Source organism: Cricetulus griseus (genome assembly GCF_003668045.3).
Source record: "Cricetulus griseus strain 17A/GY chromosome 1 unlocalized genomic scaffold, alternate assembly CriGri-PICRH-1.0 chr1_1, whole genome shotgun sequence".
NCBI lineage: Eukaryota > Metazoa > Chordata > Mammalia > Rodentia > Cricetidae > Cricetulus > Cricetulus griseus.
The window spans coordinates 199867814-199893742 of NW_023276807.1; the positions used below are offsets into that span (position 1 = coordinate 199867814).

General features: G+C 37.4%; 1 protein-coding gene across 1 annotated transcript in view; it reads right to left on the bottom strand.

Moving 5' to 3' along the window:
• The window catches only part of Adk (adenosine kinase), a gene marked incomplete at its 3' end in the record, with an annotated part of 398041 nt that overhangs the window by 334025 nt on the left and 38087 nt on the right, over nt 1-25929 (bottom strand). Inside the window, 2 exon segments of the mRNA NM_001244850.1 lie at nt 10446-10499; nt 22218-22292. Coding sequence (NP_001231779.1) covers nt 10446-10499; nt 22218-22273 — 110 coding nt within the window. The 5' untranslated portion in view covers nt 22274-22292.

The window sequence follows — 25929 nt, forward strand, 5'->3', positions numbered from 1 at the left end:
AGAATAGCAATAGCTATTTGTAATCATTAAAGGTTACCAGCCTAACAGAACCCTAGGAATGATAAACTCAAAACCATCCACATCTAGGACTCTGTGAGTTACTTGCAAGCAAATGCTTCATAAGAGTAGTATATAAATCTCATGACATTTTTTTAACTTGAAGAACATTTTTTCATCCAATATATTTTGATCATGTTTCCCCTCTCCCAATTTCTCCCAATCCTTTCCACTTCTACCTCCCAGCCCACCCAATTTTCTCTTTAAAAAAATAATAAAAATAAGAAAGAAACAACAACAAAAGAAAAGCGGGAGACAAAAAAAATGGAAAAAAAAAAAACAAAATGAAACAAAAAAAAGTCCACAAACATGCTGCTGAGTTTATTTTGTGTTGACCAACTACTCCTGGGCCTGAGGCCTGCACTACAGTGTGGCTGATACACCCACTCCATTGAAGAATGGACTTCTCCTTTGCCACAGGGTATCACATGCAGATAGCTTCTTGGTTAGGAGTGAAAGCCCCTGTCCACTTCCCTCTCAGGGCCAGGACCCTGTCTGGCTTGAACCTGTGCAGGCCCTGTGCATGCTGTTACAGTCATATTGAGTTTGTATATGCATCAGTCCTGCTGTGTCTGGAAGACACTGTTTTCTTGGAGTCATTCACCACCTTTGGTTCTTACTGTCTTTCCATCTCCCCTTCAGCACAGATTCCTGATTCTTGAGGGAAGGGGTTTGGTGAAAGCATAACATTTATTACTAAGTGTTCCAGGGGTCTCTCACTGTCTAACTCTCTGTACATTGTCCACATGGGGATCTTTATTGAGAGATTAAGTACCTAAAAAGTTTATACTCTCATCCACTACACACACACATACACACATACACACACACACACACACACACACACACACACACACACACAGAGAGAGAGAGAGAGAGAGAGAGAGAGAGAGAGAGAGAGAGAGAGCCTTCCATAGGCTAGGCAAGCACTCAAAACCACTGAGCTACATCCAAAGTCCAAAGCAACATATTAAAAAGAAAATAATTATGATTAGAGAAACCTAAAATTCATTTTTAAAAAGCCAGAACCCAAAAGAGCAGTTACAGTAACTGTGTAAATTTGATTACCAACTTGAAGAGGTCACTAAAATTAGAAGTACTTATAAGCAAAGTTGATTCAAATGTTGTGGAAAAATAAAGATTTTTGCTCTTTGTTAGAAAGTATAAAGAGAGCAACACTTAAGTATACCAAAGTGTAGGATTTACATTACTTGTGATATTTAGGCACTATTTTAAAGTTCTTCTTAAGGAACTTCCAACACAAAACAATTTCAAGAATAACACAAATTAATGCATTATTACATGCTGTATTGGGGGAACTTCGCTGTGGGAAGTATTTTCAAAATCGTAGACATTAAAAACAACAACAAAAGGGACTTGAGAGATGGCTCCATGCTCAAAATGTCACAAGGAACTGATTAAGTATTAACTAAAATTTCAAGGAAAGTTATCAATCTATTCTAGATAATATCTTAATTGCTCTGTTACATTATTGAAAAATCATGCTGCAGTCTTAATGGAGTTCTACAGAGGGAGCTAGCACCAAATAATAAAGCGATAGACAATAAGACAAACTTCCAGTCACAGCCTGCTCGAAGTCCTAGACTTCCAGTGATTGAGATGAGCTAAGATTATCCTCTAAAGGTCCGTCCCAATGATTAGCTGACTTAAAATAACACATACATTATGCATCTGGTAATATCCCATTTCCACAAAGACACAAAATACAAAGTGATTAACTGCTTTTAGAACTGGCAGTGGTTTTGTTCAGTTTTATTTCTTAATTACTTAATGAGACGTCCTTTTAAAAGACATAATTTCTTGATTCTTTGCAGAACAAGTCCACCTAACTGAGATTCAGTCTCAAAAGCAAGGCCTCCTGACAGCAGTCTACTCATACTGATCTCGAGAAGTGTGGGTGTAAGATTTGTAGCACATACACATTTTGAATTCCATTGGAAGCTTAGCATTGTAATTGTTAATTCTATTGATAATAATGTTGTTTATGGCTACAATATTCCATCTCAAATGCTCTTGGTTTCTTATCCTAGCTAGCATGCTACTTAAAGAAAAATCCAAGTTACTCATGCAAAATTAATTTGATCAGGCTGGAGAAATGGTTCAGCAGTTCAGAACACTGGCTGCTCTTCCAAAAGACCTAGATTCAATTCCCAGCACCCACATGGTGGTTCACAACCATCTGTAACAACAGTTACAGGAGATCCAATGCCCTCTTCTGCCCTCCACAAGCACCAAGTATGAACATGGTACATAGGTATATATGCAGGCAAAATACACGTAAGTACCTAAATGTTTTTAAAACAATAATTTTGTGCTACTGTTACTAACAACTGTTCCTTCTATTTGGGGTAGAAGCCTTTTTATGAATTTACTACATTCTGCATAAAGAGGTTTTTTCTTTTAGGGTCGCCAACCAGCTCCCAAATTATGACAGAGATTTCTTATTAGCTTAGGCTATCTCTGGCTAGCTTTTTTCCTTTAACTTAAATTAACCTGTTTCTCTTCATCTACTTTTGGCTACAGGGGTATTTTTTTACCTTTATTTTTCCTACTCTGTGTCTGCAGGCATCTCTCTTTCTTTCTTCCTCGTTCTCTTCTTTTCTCTTCTACTGAGCTTAGAATTCTCCTCCTATTTTCTCTCTGCCCACCAGTCCACCGATCCTTGCCTAGCTATTAGCCATTCAGATTTTTATTAGACCAAACAGGTTAGGCAGCCAAGGTGAAAATAACTAAACAAATGCAGAAAAAAACAAATGTCACATCTTTACATCATTAACAAGGGCAGCAGAAACAAATGTAACACACATTCACATAGTTAAAGTAATATTCTACAACATAAATAAGTGTAACACATCTTTGCCTAGTTGAATATCCCACAGCAGGGTCCACTAACATATACAGTATACATCAATTCTGCTTTAGGAATTAACTCTGGTCTATCAGGACACAACACCATTACAAGTTAAACCTATTCTATTACCAGAAAAAAAAAAAAATGTGGAGGTTGGTTGGTTTCTTGATGGAAGTGAGTTTTCATTTTGCTTTTTGGGAAGGAGATCATGTTATCAGCCCAGGCTGGTCGTAAACTCAGACATCTCCTGCATCAAAATTGGGGAAATAGGGAAGTTAAAGGTCCAAGGTTCAGAGAAAAGCACTAAACAGTCTTGTGTAGGTTAATGTACACGCCTTTAATCCCAACACTCAGGAGGGAGTGGCAGGTGGATCTCTCTGAATTCAAGGCTAGGCTGGTCTACAGAGCTAGTTCCAGGACCCAAAAAAGATATACAAAGAAACCCTGTCTCAAGGCGGAAAAAAAGAATCAAACATATAGGCATGCCTAACTGATGACCTAACCAATAAGGAGAGTCAGTGTGTTGTTAGCAATTGGAACTTCCTCCTCTGAATTTTCATTGAAGTATCTAATGATACACCTGAGCCTGACAGTTGAGAAACGGGTTAACTGGTTTGCCTTCTGCATTTAATGTCTTCTTTCTAAAATTGTAATAATTACCTTTATCTTTTTTAGGGGGTGGGGAATGGGGAGATGGCTCAGCAGTTAAGAGCACTGGCTGCACTTGTAAGATGTGTGTTCAATTCCCAGTATCCACATGACTGCTCACAACCCTCTTTAACTACAGTTCTAGGGTATCTGATGTCCCTACTGGCCTTTTCAGGTATTACATGCTTGTGGTATACACATAAAAATGCAGGAATAATTCATATACATAAAAAAAGTAAATCTTTTAAAGGGATTTAATAAGCTAAGAAGAAATTATATACATTAACAATTCAAATATACAGGGCTTGGAGAGATGTCTCAGGGTTTAAGAGCATTGGCTGCTCTTCCAGAGGACCCAGGTTCAATTAATTCCCAGCATCCACATGGCATCTCACAACTGTCTGTAACTACAGTTCAGGGGATCTGACACCATCACCTAGACAAACATGCAGAAAAAATACCAATGCACAGAAAAGTAAATAAATCTTTAAAAATTCGATGTACATAAATGTGTAAGAGTATAGGTGAGGTTTTTGTGAATGTTAATGTTCATAACACCTTTCTTGGTTTAGAAGTTTATGTAGCCCAGGCTGACCTGGAACACACAATCGTCTTGCCTCAGACTCCTGATTAATGATACCCTTTTGCACAGACTTCTATTTTAGAAGCTGTATCTCAACATTTTGGCTTTAGATGAATGACTGGCTATTATTATCCCTATTTTCACTTATACAGTAATTCCTTTAGATATAGCTTTAGATTCCACCATTAAATTTATTAGAAAAGATTGGATCATTCTGGGGATATGTTTAAGACTTAAATGACCTCACTTGATGTTAGTCTGGGATCCAAAAAGAAGGCTTCTGATGAAATCAGCAAGAAAGGACCAAAGGAATCTGACTACCATGGGTGACGTATTTATTCGAAGTATAGCAGCTTCATGGAACAGACTAGTGATCACCCAAAGGCACTTTTCAAAGACTAATTTAAAAAGCAATATAGCAGTTACCTCACAAAGATTAAGACTACCTAGAAAGACAATTTTAAAATACAATTCTGGAGCCTTCTGGGATACAGTTCAGCGTTAAGAGTGCTTGCCTGTTTGCCAGGTTTGGTCCCCACCACTAGAAACAAATGTACAAACAAAACTACATATGTTTCTTACATAAAGGAGACTAGTACCTTAGGTTAAATTTCCCAATGGAAGTTACACGCAAAAAAAAAAAGAAAGAAACAAAACACTAAGATGGAAGATGCCTGACATGGTCTAGAGAAAGGAGATTCAAGGCAAACAAAGATGCCAATGATGAGGGTACTGAGTAAGATATTCAAGGAAATGAGAAACACAAGAGGTCCAATATTATAAAGTACAGGTACAAAATGTAGAATATAAGTAAATTTACATTTTATAAGCATAAAAGTTTTTTGTATGAATCTGACGTAAACCTTTGTATTTTTGCCTCACCTTGGAAGAATTTTAAGTGTCAATTTGGAAGTCAGGCATATATAATACTTGGCTGATTTTCTGCAACCCAATCAGTGTTGGTTGTAGGTCTAACGTGATTTTTAAAATCACAAATTGGTCCTGTCATATCAATTTAAGCAACTAGATACTGTGTTCATTCTTACTGGCTACCAACTCTAGTATTAACCCTCTTTTAAAATTACTGTGTAAGGGCATGGAGAGTTGACTCAGTGGACACGAGAGACCGCTTGATATTCTTGCAGAGGATGGGGTTTGGGTCTGGGGAACCTGAGGCCCACTTCTAGCCTTCAAAGGGACCACACACATATGTGATACACATAAAATACATGTTAACAAAACATTCATACACATAAAATAAAATAATCTTTAAAAATAAATAAACAAAATAAAATTACTGTGTTTAGGGCACTTTTTGATGTAACCAAAATAAAAATTAAAATGGAGGGGGGCAGGAAACCAGTTACAGGTTCAACATTGTCATTAAATGGGTATATTAAACTGTAGCAGGTTACTTTATTAGTAAGACTCTCACCCTATTCATGACGAAATGGAGTATTACACTTTACATTAGTATCTATCTTAAACAGTCAAGCAAATGTATCTGAGTCCCTTTAAAAGATATTTCTCTCTGCCTTGTAGAATATAGCAAAGAGGAAAAAATAATCAGCCATCAAGTTTAGTCTACTTCTATAAAGTAGTATGAATAAATTTTCAGTAATAATTTTAGCAACTATTAAATTTTCTTACATGAATCTTGATGATCATATCTCAATATACTATTCATATTCAAAGCAATATAAAATTTACATATTTGTAAAATGAATATATCTCTGTAAAAAATGGTTCTATCTTCTACATTGCAAATCTGTCCAAAACCAAAGGAGAAACAAAATATTCTTAAGTCTTTATTTACAAAAGATGTTAGTATCTTTCACTTTTTCAATAACTTTATTGTGATACGATAGATATACAAAAAAACTATAGAGTATCTTTGAATAGTGCCTAGTACAACAATATGGCATGGATATAAAATACAACTTCCCAGCCCCCAGCATTTGTTGAAGGCTTGCAATGTTCAAAAATGAGACTTTTGGATAATGAATGAATCGCAGGAGCTCTGTCTTAACCCATGGACTACCCTACTGATGGATTAAGAATTTAATGGCACTGGTGGTGGTGCACACCTTTAATCCCAGTGCTCAGGGAAGCAGAAGCAGGCAGTTCTCTGACTTTGAGGCCAGCTGGGTCTACAGAGTGAGTTCCAGGACAGCCAGGGACACACAGAGAAACCCTGTCTTGAAAACTAAAAGAAGAAAAAGAACAAAAGGAAAAATAATTTAATGGCATTATTGAGAGGTGATAGAAAGCAGGAAGGTGTGGGGCCTCCTTAAAATGAATATCTCATCTCTGGCAAGTGTCCCTTCTCACCCCACCCCCCCACCCCCGCCCCACCCTCACCCCCCACCCCCGCCCCCACCCTCTAACTCCCCTGAACCTCTGTCTCTATCTCTGCTTGCTGGCTTCCCAGAACAGCTCTCCTCTACGACACCCTTATACCATATTCTGTCTTGCCACCCTAGACTTAAGTATGAGTCTATGAGCCAAAATAAGCCATTCTCTCTTTAAATTAGTTCTCGGGTGTAATTCTTCATAGACGTGTTATGCTCATACACAGTAACTGGCACAAGCAAAGAAAAAACACTACTGAATGAATGTGACATTTTTCTTATTTTAAGACATTCCACTTATAAAACTAAGATTGCAATAAAGTAAAAATAAAAATCCACAGGAAATTAATAACCAGTTTCATTAGGGAATTATCCAGAGCCAAGAGTGAACCCCACAGTTTTGGATTAATGTCATCACAACTATTAACTGTTCTATTTCCCTAACTTAAAATCATCCCCTAAAGCAGCATATTTAGTGTGGAGAAACAAGGAAAATCATTCTGCTTAGAGAAACAAATGTCACTGCTGACCAGTTTATTCCTTGTGTGACAAGTGGGTTTTCCAGGAAAAGGTTGGGGAGGATGTCCATGAAGCATGAGTGACTGTTTATGGAATCTGATTCATCAGATTTTAGGAACTAAGCCTACTTTTAATAAAAACATAATTATACCATATAAAGCAATAACAACTACCAGTAGGCCAATAGCTCTTATATGTATACATTGAATCAGGGTACATTGCAGGTAAGTGAGTAATGTGACAGTATCCACAGGTTTTTTTTTTATAATATCATAATGATTTACTTTGAATATAAGGAATAATAATAGTGTTTTATGAGAATAATACATGCATCATTAATTAGATAATTGTATTTTGGGGTTTTTTTTTTGTCTTGGTGTATGTATATACATGTATGCATGTATATATTTACTTTACATGTGTGTAAGTGCAAGTGTATGTATACCACAGCAAATATGTGGCGGTCAGGGGACAACCTCGGGTATTGGTCACCACGTTGCATCTTGTTTTAAGCAGGGCCTCTCTTATATGGTTTACCTCTGAGCATCACAAGCTTGCTGTCTCGCACGCTTGGGGAATTCACCCATGCACATCTTACACCTCCCTGCAGGAGCACTGGGGCTTCAGGTGCACGAAGTGCTTGTACTCCTTGTGTTCTAGGGATTCACGCTCAGATGCCCATGCTTGCCTGGCAAGCTCAGGGTGGCTGTCTTCTCAGCCACACAACTTGCATTATATGTATACTTCATTATTTTAAGACTTGGTCTTGAGCACAAAGAGATTTGGGCTATCCTTTTGAATAGGCACATTTATAGGACATAGTAAAATCCAACAATTCAATGCACACATACAATGTGTAATGATCAAACTAGGGTGGTCAGCATTTTTTACCTTCTCAGTGAGAATTTTGGGCTGTTTGAATCTTGAAGAAAAAAAATGAGATTATCTATAAACATTTTTACAAAGAGCTGATGATGAATTTTAATTTAAAATTCTATCCATATTCAATTACAAGGTTTTGCTAGTGCAGTGTTCAAAAGAACTACATGACAGAAGACATTCAAAGTCACCCAATAGCCAACACTAACAAATAAAGAACAGATAAACTATTCCCATAAAAATGCCATATTATCTAGGACAGCCAGGGCTATCCAAAGAAACCCTATCTTAAAAAAAAAAAAAAAAAAAAAAAAAAAAAGATGACATACTAATCAGCAATAAAAAGGGAATTAAATGACACATACAACAATAATGATCTACCTCAAAATCCAACTGAATAACCAAGCATAGTAGTGCATGGCTATCAAGCCAGCACTCAAAGAGGCAGAGGCAGGTGGATCTCTATGAGTTAGGACCAGTATGTTCATATTCAAAAAGAGTTAGCTCCAAGCTAGCCAGGGTAACACAGTGAAATTCTATGCCAAAAGAGGAGTTCAGGAGAATGAAAAAGAAATGAATAAGAGGAGAAAATTTTTAAAAAGGCCTTACTAAAAAAAGTCAGACATACAAATTCACTTATTCAAAATTCTAGCATAAGAAATTTAGAAGAACAAAAAACAAAACAATAAAAAAAAACCAAAAACCAAAACAAAACAAAAAAAAAAACACTTAACATTAAACCCCATTAATTTAGGGGAAGTATTCTGAAACTTATTTTGAAGTGAACCCAAAAATAAAAAGACAAATTAATGAACTGAATGGACTAATGAATTGAAGACAAAACATGAAAGGGATAGAGAAATACAATAAAATATAAATGAGAAAATGCAGAGGTGAATATATAGTGTATGTTTAATTTACCCATAATTATATTTAATGTATCTGATAAAATTAAATGTTAAAAATTATTTTTCATAATAAATTGCAAGGAAAAAAACATTAGTCGATAGGCGGCGGTGGCGCACACCTTTAATTCCAGCACTCAGAATGCAGAGGCAGGCGGATCTCTGTGAGTTTGAGACCAGCCTGGTCTACAATAGCTAGTTCCAGGACAGCCTCCAAAACACAGAGAAACCCAGTCTCGAAAAACCAACAAAACAAACAAACAAACAAAAAAAACCAAACCATTAGTCTGACTCTAAATGTGGAGGTGAACTGCATCTTGGACAGTTCTAAATAAATATTAACTTCTAAATAAACATTAAAATAAACTGAATACCAGATATTTAAAATGTTATATAGCAAACAGTACATAGTGTGTGTGTGTGTGTGTGTGTGTGTGTGTGTGTGTGTGTGTGTATACAAATGAAGACAAAATTAAATAAATCAAGACTGATTTGAGTTAGGTATGAAGACAAAATGGGTACAGGGTGTTGTGCCTCTCTTCTGTAATCCCTAAGCCCAGCACCTGGCAGGCAGAGGGTTACCTTGAATTCAAAAGCAGCCAGGGCACATAGTGGTACTTTTGTCAGCCTGAACTACAGAGTTAGAACTTTAGTACAACTTAATTAATTAATAAAATGCCTTTAACATTAAAGTGTAAATAATATACTAAGAAAATTTCCAAGGAACTTTGGAAAAGTCAATGTAATTATAAATGGGATACAGACTTAATTAATATGCAGAGTAAGTAATATGGTGTAACCTAATTAGTATTATAATTATAATATAATTATAATTATAATTAAATCTAAATCTTCCTTTTACAGTATTGATGTTGCCTGTTTATATATAATACTCGACATTATCAGCATGTTCCTTACTAAACAATGGGGAAAATGGACCATGTTAAAATATATATATATTTTAAAGCTTCCCTCTTTAGACAGCCATATTTAAAAGACTGACATAAGTTTCAAATTTCCCAAACTTATCGCTGTAACTAAAATACTGACAGTGCTTGTCAGATGTCAATCTTTAAAATAAAACCTTCCAGTAGAAAAAAAAAAATGTCAAAGAAAATATCCTAGCTCCCCATGGTATTTCTCAAAAGTTAAAAAAAAAAAAGAAATGAAAAGAAATCTAAAAGAAGTACATTAAAAAATCTAAGAATGTTCACACTTCAAGCTTCATATTTGACATACTTTATCCTAAACAATAAGCAGGTATTTGCTTTTGTATAAACCTAAAAATCACATTTCTTCATCTTTAGGTAGTGCTAGAGAAAAGCACCTGCATAAAACTACAAAATTAACCATGAATTTCATGTTTTATCCAAGGAAAGAGAAAGAAATGTGTTTCCAATCATACATGTTACCTGAAAATAAATACAATGTGAAATATTTCAATGAGTATCACAAACAATTACCTTGAGGTTCATTTGAGATAGCACAAATTATATAGTGCAAATTAAACTAACCCCACTATGATTACAGCCACAGTGTATGTGTGTTGTGTATAAAATGTTTAAGTCAAGTGGACTACATACATCTACTTCACAGAATAAGTGCGTACAAGTGAGGTCTAATGAACTTACAATTCCTTGTGCTTTTCTTCAGCCAAGATCTGGTCATTTGGTTTCAGCGAATACCTGCAACACACAAATAACACACTGGTCAGATAAACATACAAACATACTTGCCTCAAGATTCATTTGATTGCATGTCCTCCAATCCAACTGGAGTGTACAATCTGTTGAGCTCTATCAAATGAGCTCTACAACACTGATGTATGTCTTTGGCTTAATTGACAAAACATCAAGAATATCCAAGCAACAGGCTCTTTACTGTCATTAATCACTTCCTCTGACACCACCCCAGGGCTTCAAGGCATTAAGCTGATAGTGTACTGAGACACAAGATATCCTGGGTGGTCCTCTGCAGTGAATCACACGCACGTAACAGTACTCTCTTCCAGAAGTTTCAAATTCAATGACTAACTCCAGTGTTAAGGATTTTAAAAGTTCACAAAACAATATGATTATTCATTCATTAGCTACACAATACACATTTACCACGTACCAAGCTATGTACTAAATAAGACTGTCATAAGTCTTCATAACCACCCCTACTATCCCTACACACACACACACACACACACACACACACACACACACACACACACACACACACACACACACACACACACGTGCGTGTGCGCATATACATGCTAAGCAAGTGCCCACTTTTCCCCCTTTCACTATGAGAAAGGATCTCACTCACTAAATTACCCAGGCTAACCTTGACCTATTGTGTAGTCCACGTAGACACTGAACTTTCAGTCCTGTTTCAGCCTCCCAAGAAGCCAGGATTATGAGCCTTCACCACCAGGCCTGGCCGAAGGGGAGCTGGTACATGTGCACATGTGCATTTGAGTGCACATGCCTATACACACATGATAATCAGCCAGGGGAGGGTGCCAGGTATCATCCTCTATTACTCTCTATCTTATTTCTCTGTGGCATGATGTCCTTGAACCTGGAGTTGGCATTTTTCAGCTAGACTGTCAGCAAGCAAGCCCCAGAGATCCTCCTGTCTCTGGTCCCCATAGGGCTGGCTTTGCAAGTGGTCATGAGCCCCAAGTCAGCTTGTTATGTGGGTAAAAGGATCAAATCAGGTCCTCATCAAGCACAGCCAGCACTCCACCAAGCAGGAATTTTCAATTCACCCATTTACTAGCTTGCTGAACACAGACACAAACCTCACTTCTTTATCTCAAGTTTTTATAGCTACAAACTATAGGTTGCTATAAATGTTATAACAGGCTCTGTTATTTGTACTGCTGTAAATGAAAAGAGTTTTCTTCTGATGTCTTCACAGAAACAGAAAACCAGCAACTTCCAAGTCATCAACTCCATTGTTCAAACCTGTTATGTTTTCTCTCTTTCACTCATAACAAGAGATCAGAGGTCTAAGTAGAAAAGTAATGTTGATTTTTTTTTTTCCTTTCTCTTTCACAAGTACTGGACCTATTTGTTTTAAATGGACCTGTGTTGTACTGCCTGGGATTGAGGAGAAAAAAAAAAAAAAGGAACTCCAAGGTTCTAAACAAAGAACAGTCCATAATATTTAGCCCACAAAGACTTCCTGTCTGGCAGAGGTGGTACACACCTTTAATCCCAGCACTTGGGAGGCAGAGGCAGGCAGGTATCTGTGAGTGTATACAGAGCAATTTCCAGGTCAGTCAAGGCTACACAGAGAAACTCTGTCGTGGGGTGGGTGTTGGGGGGGGGGTTGAGGAGGGAGGGACGACTCTTTAAAGCACTACAAACTAGGAGCTGGAGAAATGGCTTAGCAGTTAAGAGAACTGGTTGTTCTTTCAGGGATTCTGAGTTCAATTCCCAGAACCCACATAGTGGCTCACAACCATCTATAGTGGGATCTGATACCTTTTGGTGGAGTGCAGGCTTACATGCAGAGTACTCATACATAAAATACATTTAAAAAATTCATGCACTACAAGTTAACTATAGATCCTTCTGTTACATTATTTCTGTAAAGAATGAAGTTGTAAGTTAGAAATGTGGAACCCTGATCATAATGTTCTATTTTCAGATACCTCTGACAGTGGAAAAGAAATTGGCAACAAACTTCAAACTAGGATCCTGGCTCTCTCTTCTATCTAACAAGGACTAAATATCAGAAGACAGGCCATAGGGGTTCTTAGTTATTCTTTCTGTTACTGTGATTAAATACTCTGACAAACAAAACCTAAGAGAGAGCCAGGATCTCTTGAAGTTTGTTGCCTGGGACAAATAAGTCTATACTGTTTATATTTTGAAACTCTCCGGGGGTATCATTTACCATATCAGGGAAGTCCTGGCGGCAGAGCTAGAGGCTGCTGGCCACATTGTAACAGTCAGAAAGCCGGAAATGATGAGTACTAGATTACTCACTTGCACTCAGCTCACTTCTCACTTTGATTCAGCCTAGGAATGAATCCCATGGAAGAGCGTCACAGTTAAAAGTAGGTCTTTCCAGCGCAATTAACCTAGAGAATGTCTCACAGGTGTGCCCAGGAGCTGGTCTCCTAAGTAATGCTAAATCCTGCCACATTGATTAGTATCAGCTGTCACAGGGTTCTGATAGAGCACTTGCCTGGAATGTGTGAGGCCCTGGTTTAGACTGATTACCAGGAGATTGTCTGATAACATATTATGTATGTAGTTTATATAAAACACAAGACCCAAGAATGTCCTCAATTCTGACACAAACTCCAAACTTGGAAAGTTACTAAAGCCATGTTTAGGCTCAATAATTTACTAAAAGCACTAATGAAAAATACTGAAGTTATTATGTTCAAATTCTGAAATAAAATGATACTAGTCAAAATAAGCCACAAGAGAAAAATATATGACAAGTCTTGAGAAAATTCCAAATCTGAAACTTTCATTGTCCCCTCCCCATATGTACTATCCATATGTAACAATTCGGCATGGTAGGAGGTTCAGGAGTTTCAGAGGGTAGAGGTTTTATTGAGGCATCATCATATAGGCATGATGCACTGCTCATGTAATTGAACTCAAGTCACCTGGACTGTAAGAAGGCCCTAAGCCTCCACACTATATGACACAACTGATCTTGGGCTAAGCCAACCCATTCCCTAACACGAACAAGTATGGCCTGTCCCTTCACTAAACAACACAAGCATGCATCTGTCAAGTAGAATGATGTAAATGACTATCCAGAGGGAAGAAGTCAGATCTCTGTTGGGTCAGGCCAAACACTTTACTCCTCTATATCTACGTGCATGTTTATTTATTTACACATATCTAGCAACACAGTGGTGCCTATACAGCTATACTTTTCACTGAAATACCAACTTTACACAGTTGTAGTTAGGCAAATACCTATTATACACAAGATCAAAATAGCCTTACTCACAAATTATTTTTCTTGCTGCCTAAAAGAATAATATTCGATGGGCGTTGGTGGTGCACGCCTTTAATCCCAGCACTCGGGAGGCAGAGGCAGAGGATCTCTGTGAGTTTGAGACCAGCCTGGTCTACAAGAGGTAGTTCCAGGACAGCCTCCAAAGCCACAGAGAAACCCTGTCTCGGAAAAAAAAAAAAAAAGAAAAAAGAAAAAAAGAATAATATTCTAAGTTTTAAGACTACAGTACTCTTTTGTTTACAAATCACAGAGGAAATCTTAGAGAGTTGTGACTTGCTTGCCTATCCTATGCAAATCAGAGACATTTCAAAACTCATTCAATTCCTTATAGTCATTTACATAAAGGGAAAAATAATTTGCAAAATAGCTTTTAAAAGACACAAAAACAGTATACATCTGTAACTACAATTTATATTACAACCTAAAATCACTCTCCTGAATTCATTTTGAATATAAGCAAAGTATAAATTATAAATATGAAAAATAGGTAGAGATGTTGTCAAGATTATAAACTATATATAGTTTCTGAATATTTCATTTTGCTGTTGATTGTTGGGATTTTGGCCCCAGAGACTGGTGCTCCAATCATGCTAAGCATGTGGTCTGCCACTGAACCACACCCCAAAACCCTCAATTTTTTGGGAGGTTGATGTTGGTTTTAGCAGTCTTGCTGTGTAACTCAGGCTGACCTGGAACTTGCTGTGTGGCTCAAGTTAGCCTGTCATTCATTATGCAGCTCTTGCCTTTGCCTCCTGAGTGCTAGAATTATAGGCCATGTGCCACACATGATGTCCCTCAATGTTCTTTATTGTTCATTTATGTGATTTACCTAGCTAAGGTCACCGTTGGCATTCTATTATTTAATGTAATGAACTCTGTTAGGCCTTATTTCACTATAGACCTCTCATGCATGTGATATAAATATGGAGCTCTTGTCATAAACTCATACATCTCTAGAGATTTCACTCCCATCTCCTGCTAATAAGCTCAGTATCTCCCCTTATTGCGTCTCTTTCTGTAATTACTTTTAATGGGTCTTGTTTTTAGAAGACATTTACATTTTTGAAGGTGGATTTTGTAAAACAAAACATGATAGAACACTTTACAGACCAATTTATGAAATAAAATAGGCAATAATGGCATAGGTGTCTTTGCAGCAAAAGCACTCCACATATACTAACAATGATAGCAGTGAGCAGATAAAGCACATTCATAAATAAATAGTGAAAAACAAAACATATAAGTACCTATCAATAAGGTTAACAATTGTATTGACTCAGCCAGGCGTTGGTGGCACACGCCTTTAATCCCAGCACTTGGGAGGCAGAGGCAGGCAGATCTCTATGAGTTCGAGGCCAGCCTGGTCTACAGAGGGAGCTCCAGAGCAATCTCAAAAACTTCACAGAGAAACCCTGTCTCAAAAAACAAACAAACAAACAAAAATTGTATAGATTCAGCACATTGTGACTCTAGTGATATGATGTACTATGAAAGATAGTCTAGGACTCTGATGAGATATATCAAAATTTCCAGGGAGAAAGACAGCTCAGCAGATAAAGGCACTTGCCACCAAGGCTAAGGGCCTGAATTCAATGCCAGGAGCCCACGGCCAAAGGAGAGAATCAACTCCTAAAAGCTGTGCATACCCATTCTGCATCTCCCTCTGTTCCTCTCTCTCCTTCTCCCCCATGCCCCACACTAACTATTTCCAAAAATCTATGATCCAGGCATGGTGGCACAATCCTGTAATCACAGCACTCAGAGAGCTAATGGCAGGAGGCCCACTAATTGACGCCAACCTGGACAATTTAATGAGACCTAGTCTCAACAACAACATATTGATGAAATACCATTTCATATACAACAACTGAAAGAAATGAGATCTTGAGAAATGTTACCTTCTACAAGTGCAGATGTATGAATACGACATCTCCTCCCCTACTGAGGAAGTCTCAGTAGTTTCACACACATGCACATGTTTTTATCCAAAGTCAATGCTGTGATATCACACTTCTGAAGTTCAATTTCCAAAAATTGCATATAACGAATTATAAATTTCTAAAATTCTTTATGTAATTTAATTCCAGTGCAGGAAATGATATGAAAATGACTACATAGCACACTGAATTATAAGAAATAATGTTAACAGTTTAAAATAATGGACAATACTTCTCTGTAGTCATGTGGAAGCCAGTGCCTGCCTGGTCCCTCTCAGCTTCATCTCCATCTCTGTATAAAGGACGAAACCCAAATTCCTACATTACCCGAAAAGTGAGTAAGATTCAGACTATCAGCAAATTATGTCTAAGATCTGTGCATTGTGCACACCATGGAGAGGCACTTCCTGAGTGAGTGGGTGGGAAGCATAGAGAATAAAACACCACCTGCTACTCGTAAAGCTAAACCAGAAGAAAATGCCAAGGAAGGAAAAGCAGATAATTAGAAGGCGGAGAAAAACAGAAAGATGAGCTGTCAAACAGGGAGGGAAATGACCAACTGAAGTCCATGTTCTTTCTTTTTTTTCATATTTTTCCTTTTATTGAAAGTAGATTATTTTCTCATACTTAAGTCCATTTTCAAAATTTCACTAAGTATACTAAATCTCCAAATAAAAATTTACAGTGCTTAGGCTTTTCCGGAAAGACACAAATATATAAACATGCAAATACTTTCTACAAATTCCAGATCCACCAGGAGCAAGAGTGTCACACATTTTAAAATTCAAACAGCAGAGATATTAGACACAGTGAAACATCTGGTTTTTCTGACAGAAGCAGCAGGAATAGAAGAGTCTATGTGGAGAGGAGGGCATATGGCTTGGTGAATAAGACCACTTGGCACCAAACTGGAAGGCTGGATCAATCCCAAAGACGCACATGCTGGAAAGAGAACCTCCACAAGTTGTCCTCTGGCCTCCATGTGCATCCCATGGCATGTGCAAGACAGAGACACACACACAATAAATAAGTAAGTAGCCTTTTTACTTTATTTTATCTTTGAGGCAGAGTTTCTCTGTGTGGCCCTGTCTGTCATGGAACTCTGTAGGCCACGCTACCCTCAAACTCAGAGATTTACCTGCTTCTGCCTCCTGAGAGGTTTTTGTTTTTTATTTTTTAAAAGTCAGGACTACAGACTGTCTCAGTGGTAGAGCACTTGCCTGCCATGTGTGAGGCTTCAGGTTCAATGCAAATGTGCAAAAGCAAGGCTATTATCTTCAACAGTCCAATCACTAATAATTTTACCATGTGATGTTTCATAATACTGGAGGTATCTCTTTATCAGCAAGTGTCTTTCATTGGTTCATCAGTGCTGAGTTTGTTGAATTTTTATTCTGTGAAGCCAAGTATTGTGCTATGAGGAAAGAGACAGATGTAGGACATGAATAAGTAATTTATAAGAGATTTATTGCCAGGCAGTGGAGGCACACACCTTTAATCCTAGCACTCGGGAAGCAGAGGCAGGCAGATTTCTGAGTTCAAGCCCAGCCTGGTCTACAAAGTGAGTTCCAGAACAGCCAAGGCTACACAGAGAAAGCATGTCTTTAAAAAAAAAAAGGGGGGGGGTTGGTGTTTTTTTGTTTGGCTGGCTTGTTTGTGTTTCTCTCAATGAAGATCACACTGGCTTTAAATTATGACTCCTAGTATCCCTAACCAAAATACTGAAATTATAGGCATATATGCTCCCATACCTGGCTTCTTATATTTTTCACACATTTCCACTTCTATGATCTGTATATCCCAGCACTTACATTTGTAATGTGGCTATGATCTACAAATTTTCTAAGTACCTCAGCCATTTGAAAGGATGGCTATTGCCTTGACATTACAGTTAAGATTTTATTTTTGAAGTGCCAATAATAATTAGCTTTTCCCTCCCTACCACATTAAGTAGCTTCATAAATTACCAAAGAATTTTCTGTTTTTGAAAGAGGATTTTGGACTGTAGCCCAGGCTAGCCTTGAACTCAAACTCAAGACAAGATCCTCCTGTCTTAATAGCATCTTTGTCACTATGCTTTAGGAGTTCACTCAGCCTCATGGAGGGCTGTAATTACAAGTATATGCCATTACATTCTCACAGCTTTCCTACAGGTGAACAATAGATATCTTCTGTTATTAGATTGTCAAGTAGCACAGTAAGAAGGAATTATATTTGGGTCTCTTAATAACTTATATATACAAGTAATAGATTTCCAGAAAAATTGGACTCACTGGACACATACATATATACACGTAGCAATATAGGAGAAGGGATTTACTACAGGAGTTGATGGCTGTGGCTACAGAGGTAAAGAAGAAGTCATCTGAATACCTTGTAACTAACTCTCAGTCCAAAGTCAAAAGATGAAGGACCCAGGGAGGGAACAAAGGGTGTTAAAGTAAATCTGGAATCCAAAGACTTGGGAATCTGGAGTTTTGATATCTAAGCCAGAAGAAAACTACCTCAGATCTAAGACACCAATGGTATTTCCATATCTGCAAGCTCAGGGTGATCTGGTAGTGACGGGCCACAATGGCAGCCAGATCTTCCCTATCTGGCCTATTCAGATTCACACATGTTTCATCTGGAAACACTGTATACACAGGCAGGAAGATAAAATCTATGAGTTTGAGGCCAGCCTGATCTACATAATGAGTTCAGGCCAGCCAAGACTACATTAGGGAGGCCAAGGCTCAAAAAACAACTTAGAAAAAAAAAAAAAAACAAAAAAAAACTTTGATCTTTTAGGATTTCAAGGTTTGTCTTTTGTGACTACAATCAGTACTATTAGAATAAATCTCACAGACAGTATACACCCATGAAGAGAAGAATATAATTTTGTAATAAAATCTGAGCGCCATCTGGGAGTGTGACTCAGTTGAAACAAGCACAAAGACCTAGGTCTGGTCCTAGCCCTGAACAAACATGGGGATGTGCATCTGTAACTCCAGCACTCAGGGGATGACATAGGAAGACAGCAGGAGTTTGAGGTCAGCCTGTGCTGTGAGGCAAATTTGAGGTCAGCCTGTACTATGGAACAATTTCTAGTTCAACCTGGAGAAGAGCTAAGACCTTGCCTTAGAAAAGAAAATAATTAACGGAGCCAGGGAGAAGTGCATAGTTACAATAAGAATCCAAGCATTACAGAAGTTATATTACCACAAGCTCAAGGCCAACCTAGTCAATATAAATTTCAGGTCAACCAGGGCTATATACCAATACTTGATCAGAAAGAAAGAAAGAAAAAAAGAAAGACAGGGCCTGGAGAGATGGCTCAGAGGATAAGAGCACTGGTTGTTCTTCCAGGGATCCTGAGTTCAATTCCCAGCAATCACATGGTGGCTCATAATCATCTATAAGATCTGGTGCCTTCTTCTGTCCTGCAGGGATACATGCAGGCAGAACACTGTATGCATAGTAAACAAATAAATAAATCTTTAAAAAAAAAAAGACAGGACAGGGAAAGGTCTGGGGATATAACTTAATGGTAGAGCCTTTCTCTACTGTGTATGAGACCAGAGATTGGCAGTTTTAAAACCAATCAATTATATGTATACAATGTCACTTGACATTCAAATTTTTTCACACTCAAACATACCATATACCTATCTATAATATATTTGTATGAATTATTAATTTGTAAATAGTTGGTATTGATTTTGTAGTAAAATTTACAACTTTAGGATAAATATTAAATACCATATTTCATGCATGCTTTCTCTGCCTACCAACTTCCCAGTCAAAATGATTTAGATCTCTGAAAAAATATACATTTCTTCAAGTAGTCTAAGGCATGGTATTTTCACCTCTAATAATGTCACTTTCTTCAAATCACCATTCCATTAATTCTCTCCTTCCTCTGTTGTGACTTTTATCTTGTAAACCTACCATTTACAATCTCTCCCTTTCCCATCCTATTAATGCATCATTTTCTGCCACTCTCCATATTAGACCCCTGCTCATCTGGAGATGTGTACATAGTCTACATTTCCCCCACACCCACCCTGTCTCTTGGGTGGAACTTATGCCATAGAAGTTCTTTCCAGTAGCCAATTTCTCATCACAAATAAGCCTATTAGTTTTCAGTGCTGATATTTTGCCAAATTGGATACATGCAACCTAATTAACTTAATTCTATTTTTATTTTCAATTACAGATCCTTATTTTGTTCTCTGTAGTTCAGAGAAAAACTACATTTATAATAAGAAAATGAGGATATTTCAGAAAATTCAATGAAGTATGTAAATATTCCGTTTTTTTTTTTTCCTATTTATACTTCTAAACTGCAGCAATGCTTACTATATTCTGAAAACAGGTCAATTCTAGGCAAATGAATAACTTTCCAATTCAAGAACTGAAGTAATGGGGGCTAAGAAGATGGCTCAGTGAGTAAACCTGAATTCAGATCCCAGCACCCACAAAGCACAGAGGCACACATCTGTAAGGACAGCATAGGGAGGTAGAAAGATGGATTCAAGGGACTTCCTGGCCAACAATTGAGCCCCTGTTTCAAAAAATAAATGGAGAGCAATAAAAGTAGCACCCAACATGAACCTCTGGCCTTCTTACACATATGTACACACAAAATAGTTTTTGACACCTGAAATGTTTTGAAAACCTAGTCAAGAAGAAAATTATTAAGCTTTTCTTTGAAAAAAACAGATCAATGCAATTTAATACACGAATTAAAATAAACAAGTTTTGAAGTAAATTATACATTTTCCTCTTCTTTGTTTTTTGTTTTGTTTTGTTTTGTTTTTCGAGACAGGGTTTCTCTGTGTAGCTTTGGAGCCTATTCTGACACTCTCTCTGTAGACTAGGCTGGCCTGGAACTCACAGAGATCCACCTACCTCTGCCTCCCGAGTGCTGGCACAAATTATACATTTTTCTAACCTACATTATATTTATATTTGGATGAAAAGGAATAGAGCAATCTGCTGGTTAGTTTTCGTTAACTTGACACAAACTAGTGTCACCTGCAAGAGGGGCCCTCTAGTAAGGAATTGTCTCCATCAGAGACAAGAAAAAGAGACAGAGGAGAAGACAACTTGGAAGAGTGGGGTTTTCTCCTTTTATCACGTAAGGACCAGGGACTGAACATATGAAGTCAGGCTTGGTGACATGCCATTACCTAATGAGCCATCTCATTAACCCTGGTTTTGCTTTTTAATCTTCTAAATCTGTGGTTCTCAACCTGTGGGTTTCAGCCCATTTGGGGGTTACATATCAGATATTTATATTGTGACTGATACAGTAGCAAAATTACAGTATTACAATTATAAAGTAGCAATGAAATAATGTTATGGTTGGGGTTACAATATAAGGGGCACAGCATTAGACAGGTTGAGAACCATTGCTCTAAATACCAGATGCCTTATACAAGATTTATTCTTATCCTATGGGTTGGCTGGAGTGTGTGTGTGTGTGTGTGTGTGTGTGTGTGTGTGTGTGTGTGTATGTACTAGTATTGAAACCAGAGCCTTATACATGCTAAGCAAGCACCCTACCATCCAGTTACAAACCCAAACCTCAATTTCTGGATAGTGTCCACTGATGCAGAAAAGTTTCATATTCTTGATAAAGTCCATCTTATTTTTTCTCTTACTGGTTGTCCTTTTACTAATATTGAATTTAATAATGTAGTGCTAAATCCAAAACAAAGATTTACTTCTGATTTCTTCTAAGATTTTTTTTTATCCTTTTAGTTCTTAAGTTTAGGGTTTTGTTCCATATTAAGTTAATTTTTGTACAGAGAGTGAAACAAGAGGTCAGTATTACTCTCTAGCATGTAGCATGCAGCTGTATCAGCACCATTTTATTTTGTGTGGCTTCTTTTTCATTTGTTTGTTTCCAAACATTATCTCAAGTAAGTTAGGCTTGCATCAAACCTATTATGTAGTGGCTTTGCCTCAAACTTGCAAAGATCCTCTTGACTCTTCTGAGTACTGGGATTACAAGTATATATACCACCATACATACTATATAAAAATTATAACTGAAAAAAGTATTAGGAATGAACAAAATATCACCTCCCACACAAAAACAAAAAAACAAAAACTGTGAACTGTGAATTACTCAAATAACAGTGAACTACTAAATTTCAATTTCCTGAGTTTTCCTCCAAGTTAGGGTATTGTAGAGTAAATTCTACTCTAGTTTTTGTTAGTGATGGGTCTTTTGGCATTTATCTACTCATTTATTATATGTGTACGTGTGCATGGATGTGAAAGTGCACATGCCATGCATGTGTGTTTGGAGGTCAGAGTATAACCTGCAGGAGTTAGTTTTCTCCTTTCACTATGTAGGTCCCTGGGATCAAACTTGGGTTGTCAGTCTAGACAGGGATGTTTTTACCCACTGAACCATCCTACCAGCCTAATTCCACAGTTTAATCAGTGGATGTTTGATGCTGTAGGCATGAAGCATTTAATACTTACTTATCAAGGAAATCTTTGTCTACTACAGCAGAGATGTCAAGAAGAGGATTCCCCATTCCAAACAACACATTTTCACTAAAAAGAAAAAAGCAAAAGGAAGTTAGAAAACACAAATACGAAAATAACTATATCTTCACTTGAACATAAGCCTAGCATCGCAGTTTAATTAAACCACTGATTTGCCAATTAGATGTAGGACAATATTTTAGAGATAGTACAAAGCTATTTAGAAAAAAATATTTTGGGGCTGGTGAAATGGCTCAGTGAAGAGCATGTCTTGCTCTTGCAATGGATTTGGATTTGGTTCCCAGTATCCACATGGTGGCTCACAACCATCTGTAACAACACTTCCTGGCAGTCCAACATGCTCTACTGGTCTCTATACACACTGTATGCATAAGGTGTACATATACCTATTCAAGCAAAACATCATACTCATAGAAAAAAAGATAGATGAAATAAAATTGAAATATAACAAGGAAAATGATCATGTCTTTATTGTCATAACAGCCATTCACCAATGATTTTTATGTCAAGTTGATAAAAGCTTCCCAAGAGTCACTTGGGAAGAAGGAATCTTAACTGAAAATGCTCCCATCAAACTGGCCTGTGGGCAAGCCCGTGGCACATTTTTTAAAGTAATAATTCATGTGGGAGGGCCCAGTGCACTGTGTGTACTGCCACCCCTGGAGCTGGTAGTCCTGGGTGCTATAAGAAAGCAGGTTGAGCAAGTCATGAGAACCAAGCCAGTAAGCAGCACTCCTCCTGACCTCTCATTAGTTCCTGCCCCAAATTCCTTCCATGAGGAACTGTGATCATGATGGAATAAACTCTTTACTCCCAAGTTGCTTGTGATCATGGTCTTTTATAAAGCTATAGAAACACTAATCCATGTGATAACCCTACATAATAAAAATGCTATATAAAAAGGATTTATCCTTATTTCATTCTATCAGATAACAAAAATAGTCTCGTCTAACCCAAAAACTATAGCTGACCCACACTGCAATTAAAAGTGTGTACAACTATCATGGGATCAAACACCTAACTTTTAAATAAAAGCACCTATTTAAGAAAAGCAATACTGATAGGCAGGACGAATATACTAGCGCTCAAACAGGGAGATCTCTATGAATTCAAGTAAACTTGGTCTACATGGAGTTCTCTTTGTGGCCAGTGCTACATGCTACACAGTGAGACCCTCTCCCTCCCTCCCTTCCCCCCCCCACGCCAAAAAAAGGCAAAAATAGTTGCATTTGTAAACATTCAAATGTAGAGATACACTTTAATATATAAGTTCAGTTTATTATTCCATTTAGAAATATACTTTAAATATAATATAAATATGCTTTAAATATATAATATATATATAATATATACTACACTTACATATAAGAGCATGGAAAGTGTGAAATGATTTGGGGAAGGTTATGCCATAAAAATCACTGGTCTTAAGAAACAAGACTTGCAGTTCCTATATTACTATCAGATAAAGTACATTTTAAAATATAGAGATTTACAGCTAATAGGTCATTTAATCAAGAAACATAACAATACAAAGCATATATGCACCAAATAAAATAGTTCAAAATACTTGGCACAGGGAAAAAGCACCATTTCTCCAACCCCTATAGTACCAAGGTGTCGGAGACTACATATACTAAGTATGGGCTCTATCGCTGAGCCACATCCCAGCCCTAAACACACAATCTTACTTGGTTTCAACACCTCGCTTTCAGCAGTTGACAAAACAAGCAGGCACAACTATAAGAACTGCACAATCAGATACTCGCCCTGGAGAAATGAAAGATTAACTATACATAAGCCTACACATAAATGTTCATGTTCATAATGAAACAGGACAGAAAGGCAGGGGAAATTGAGTGCATGCAGAGGATAGGGAACCTCTCACCCTGGAATCCAGTTAAAGCCTCCTGCAAGCATTCCACAGCACAATCACTAACTGAATCACTGATCTTCAAGGCTCTTCTCCCACCCCTGCTGTAAGCCTGAAATTTCTCAGGAATCTCAACAGAAACTGTATGTACAGGGGAAGAAAATTACCACACTCAATGTGCAACCCTAGTGGCTCCTGGGTATTTTAACCTTATCAGACTGTAATTCCATCTGAGGCATCTGTGGAGCCATCTCACTTACCTATCTCATTTACCAAAAGAGGACTGGGAGGGAAGGTTTCTTAACATCCTTTTGAGGTATACTTGAAAGCCATGAAAACAGTACACATAGCTAGAGTTATGTAAACTTCTACGTATAATTTTCCTCTCCATTTAGAAGTCACACCTATAATTGGTTGGGTATCTTACTTTCCCCTACTGTCCTTTAGGAAGCATATATTCACACTTGGCTGTGTCTTGCTTTCTTTTGAGAGCCTCTCTCTCTCTTAACCCTCATTTTTAAGTTTATATTAAATTATCTTTAAGTTCTAAAAGAACTAGCCAGTTCTTTTCCACAATGAAGCTACAAATCTCAGTTTGGCCTGAGTTGAAGTCCCTAAAAGATTATGGAAACTCCTCAGGAGTTTTTTTGTTCCCTCACCACTGACTATAACAGACTTATTTGCAATAGCAAAAATAAATAAATAAATAAATAAATAAATAAACAAATACCCACAAAAAGAAATGAACTATGACACACCTAGAGAGATATCAAAGTCATTGTGAGTGAAAAAGTAAAAAGCCTTATTTACAGGATACCTAATGACACTTAACAGACTAAAAGGCAAACAACAAATTACAGTTAGAAAGCAGATTGGTAAGCGCCAAGGTTAAGTTAAGGAGCCAGATGACCCAAAAAAGATAGCACAGTAATATTCTCTTGTAGTGAACTAAAGTTTAGTACCAATTGTGGTAACAGACAAACCTGGACATGATAAAACGTTATATTATTATATATCACTACCACCTAAATTTAAAAGAAAAAAAGCACAGGTAAAATCCTAGTAAGATCTACAGTCAAATTCTCAGTATTATACTAATACTAATTTTCTAGATTTGCAAAACACCATGGTTATGCAAAATGCACCATTGGCAACAGCTAAATGACTCATGCTCTGGCCACTCATGCGCGCGCACGTGTGTGTGTGTGTGTGTGTGTGTGTGTGTGTGTGTGTGTGTGTGTGTACACGCACAGGTGTCTAATTTCTTACAAGCCATAAAATACTCAAAAGGATAAAATTCTATTGCATAAGGGCTGGAGAGATGGCTTAACCAGCTAAGAGCACTGACTGTTCTTCCAGAGTACCTGGGTTCAGCTCCCAGCCCCAGATGGTGGCTCACAATCATCAGTAACTCACAAATGTGGTACGCAGATACATACGCAAGCAAAACACCAAAACACAAATACCAATATACATCATTTTTTAAGTTCCACTACGTACATTAAAACATTTACAGGAAGGTAGATACAGCTGAAAATTATATTATGCAAAGTAGCCCAGATTCAGAACAATAAATACTGCATGTTTTTCCTTCACATAGAGACAGTAGATTTTAATTTTTATATATGTGTATGTATTTGGGGTAGCATAAGTCATAAAACTAAAAAAGGGACCATAAAAGAAAAAAAAAAGTCTTCTTTTTCTGGAACTTGCTCTGTAGGCAAGGCTGGCCTTGAACTCACAGAGATAGGCCTGCCTCTGCCTTCTGAGTGCTGGAATTAAAGACATGAGCTACCACTGCCTGGCTGAGAAAAG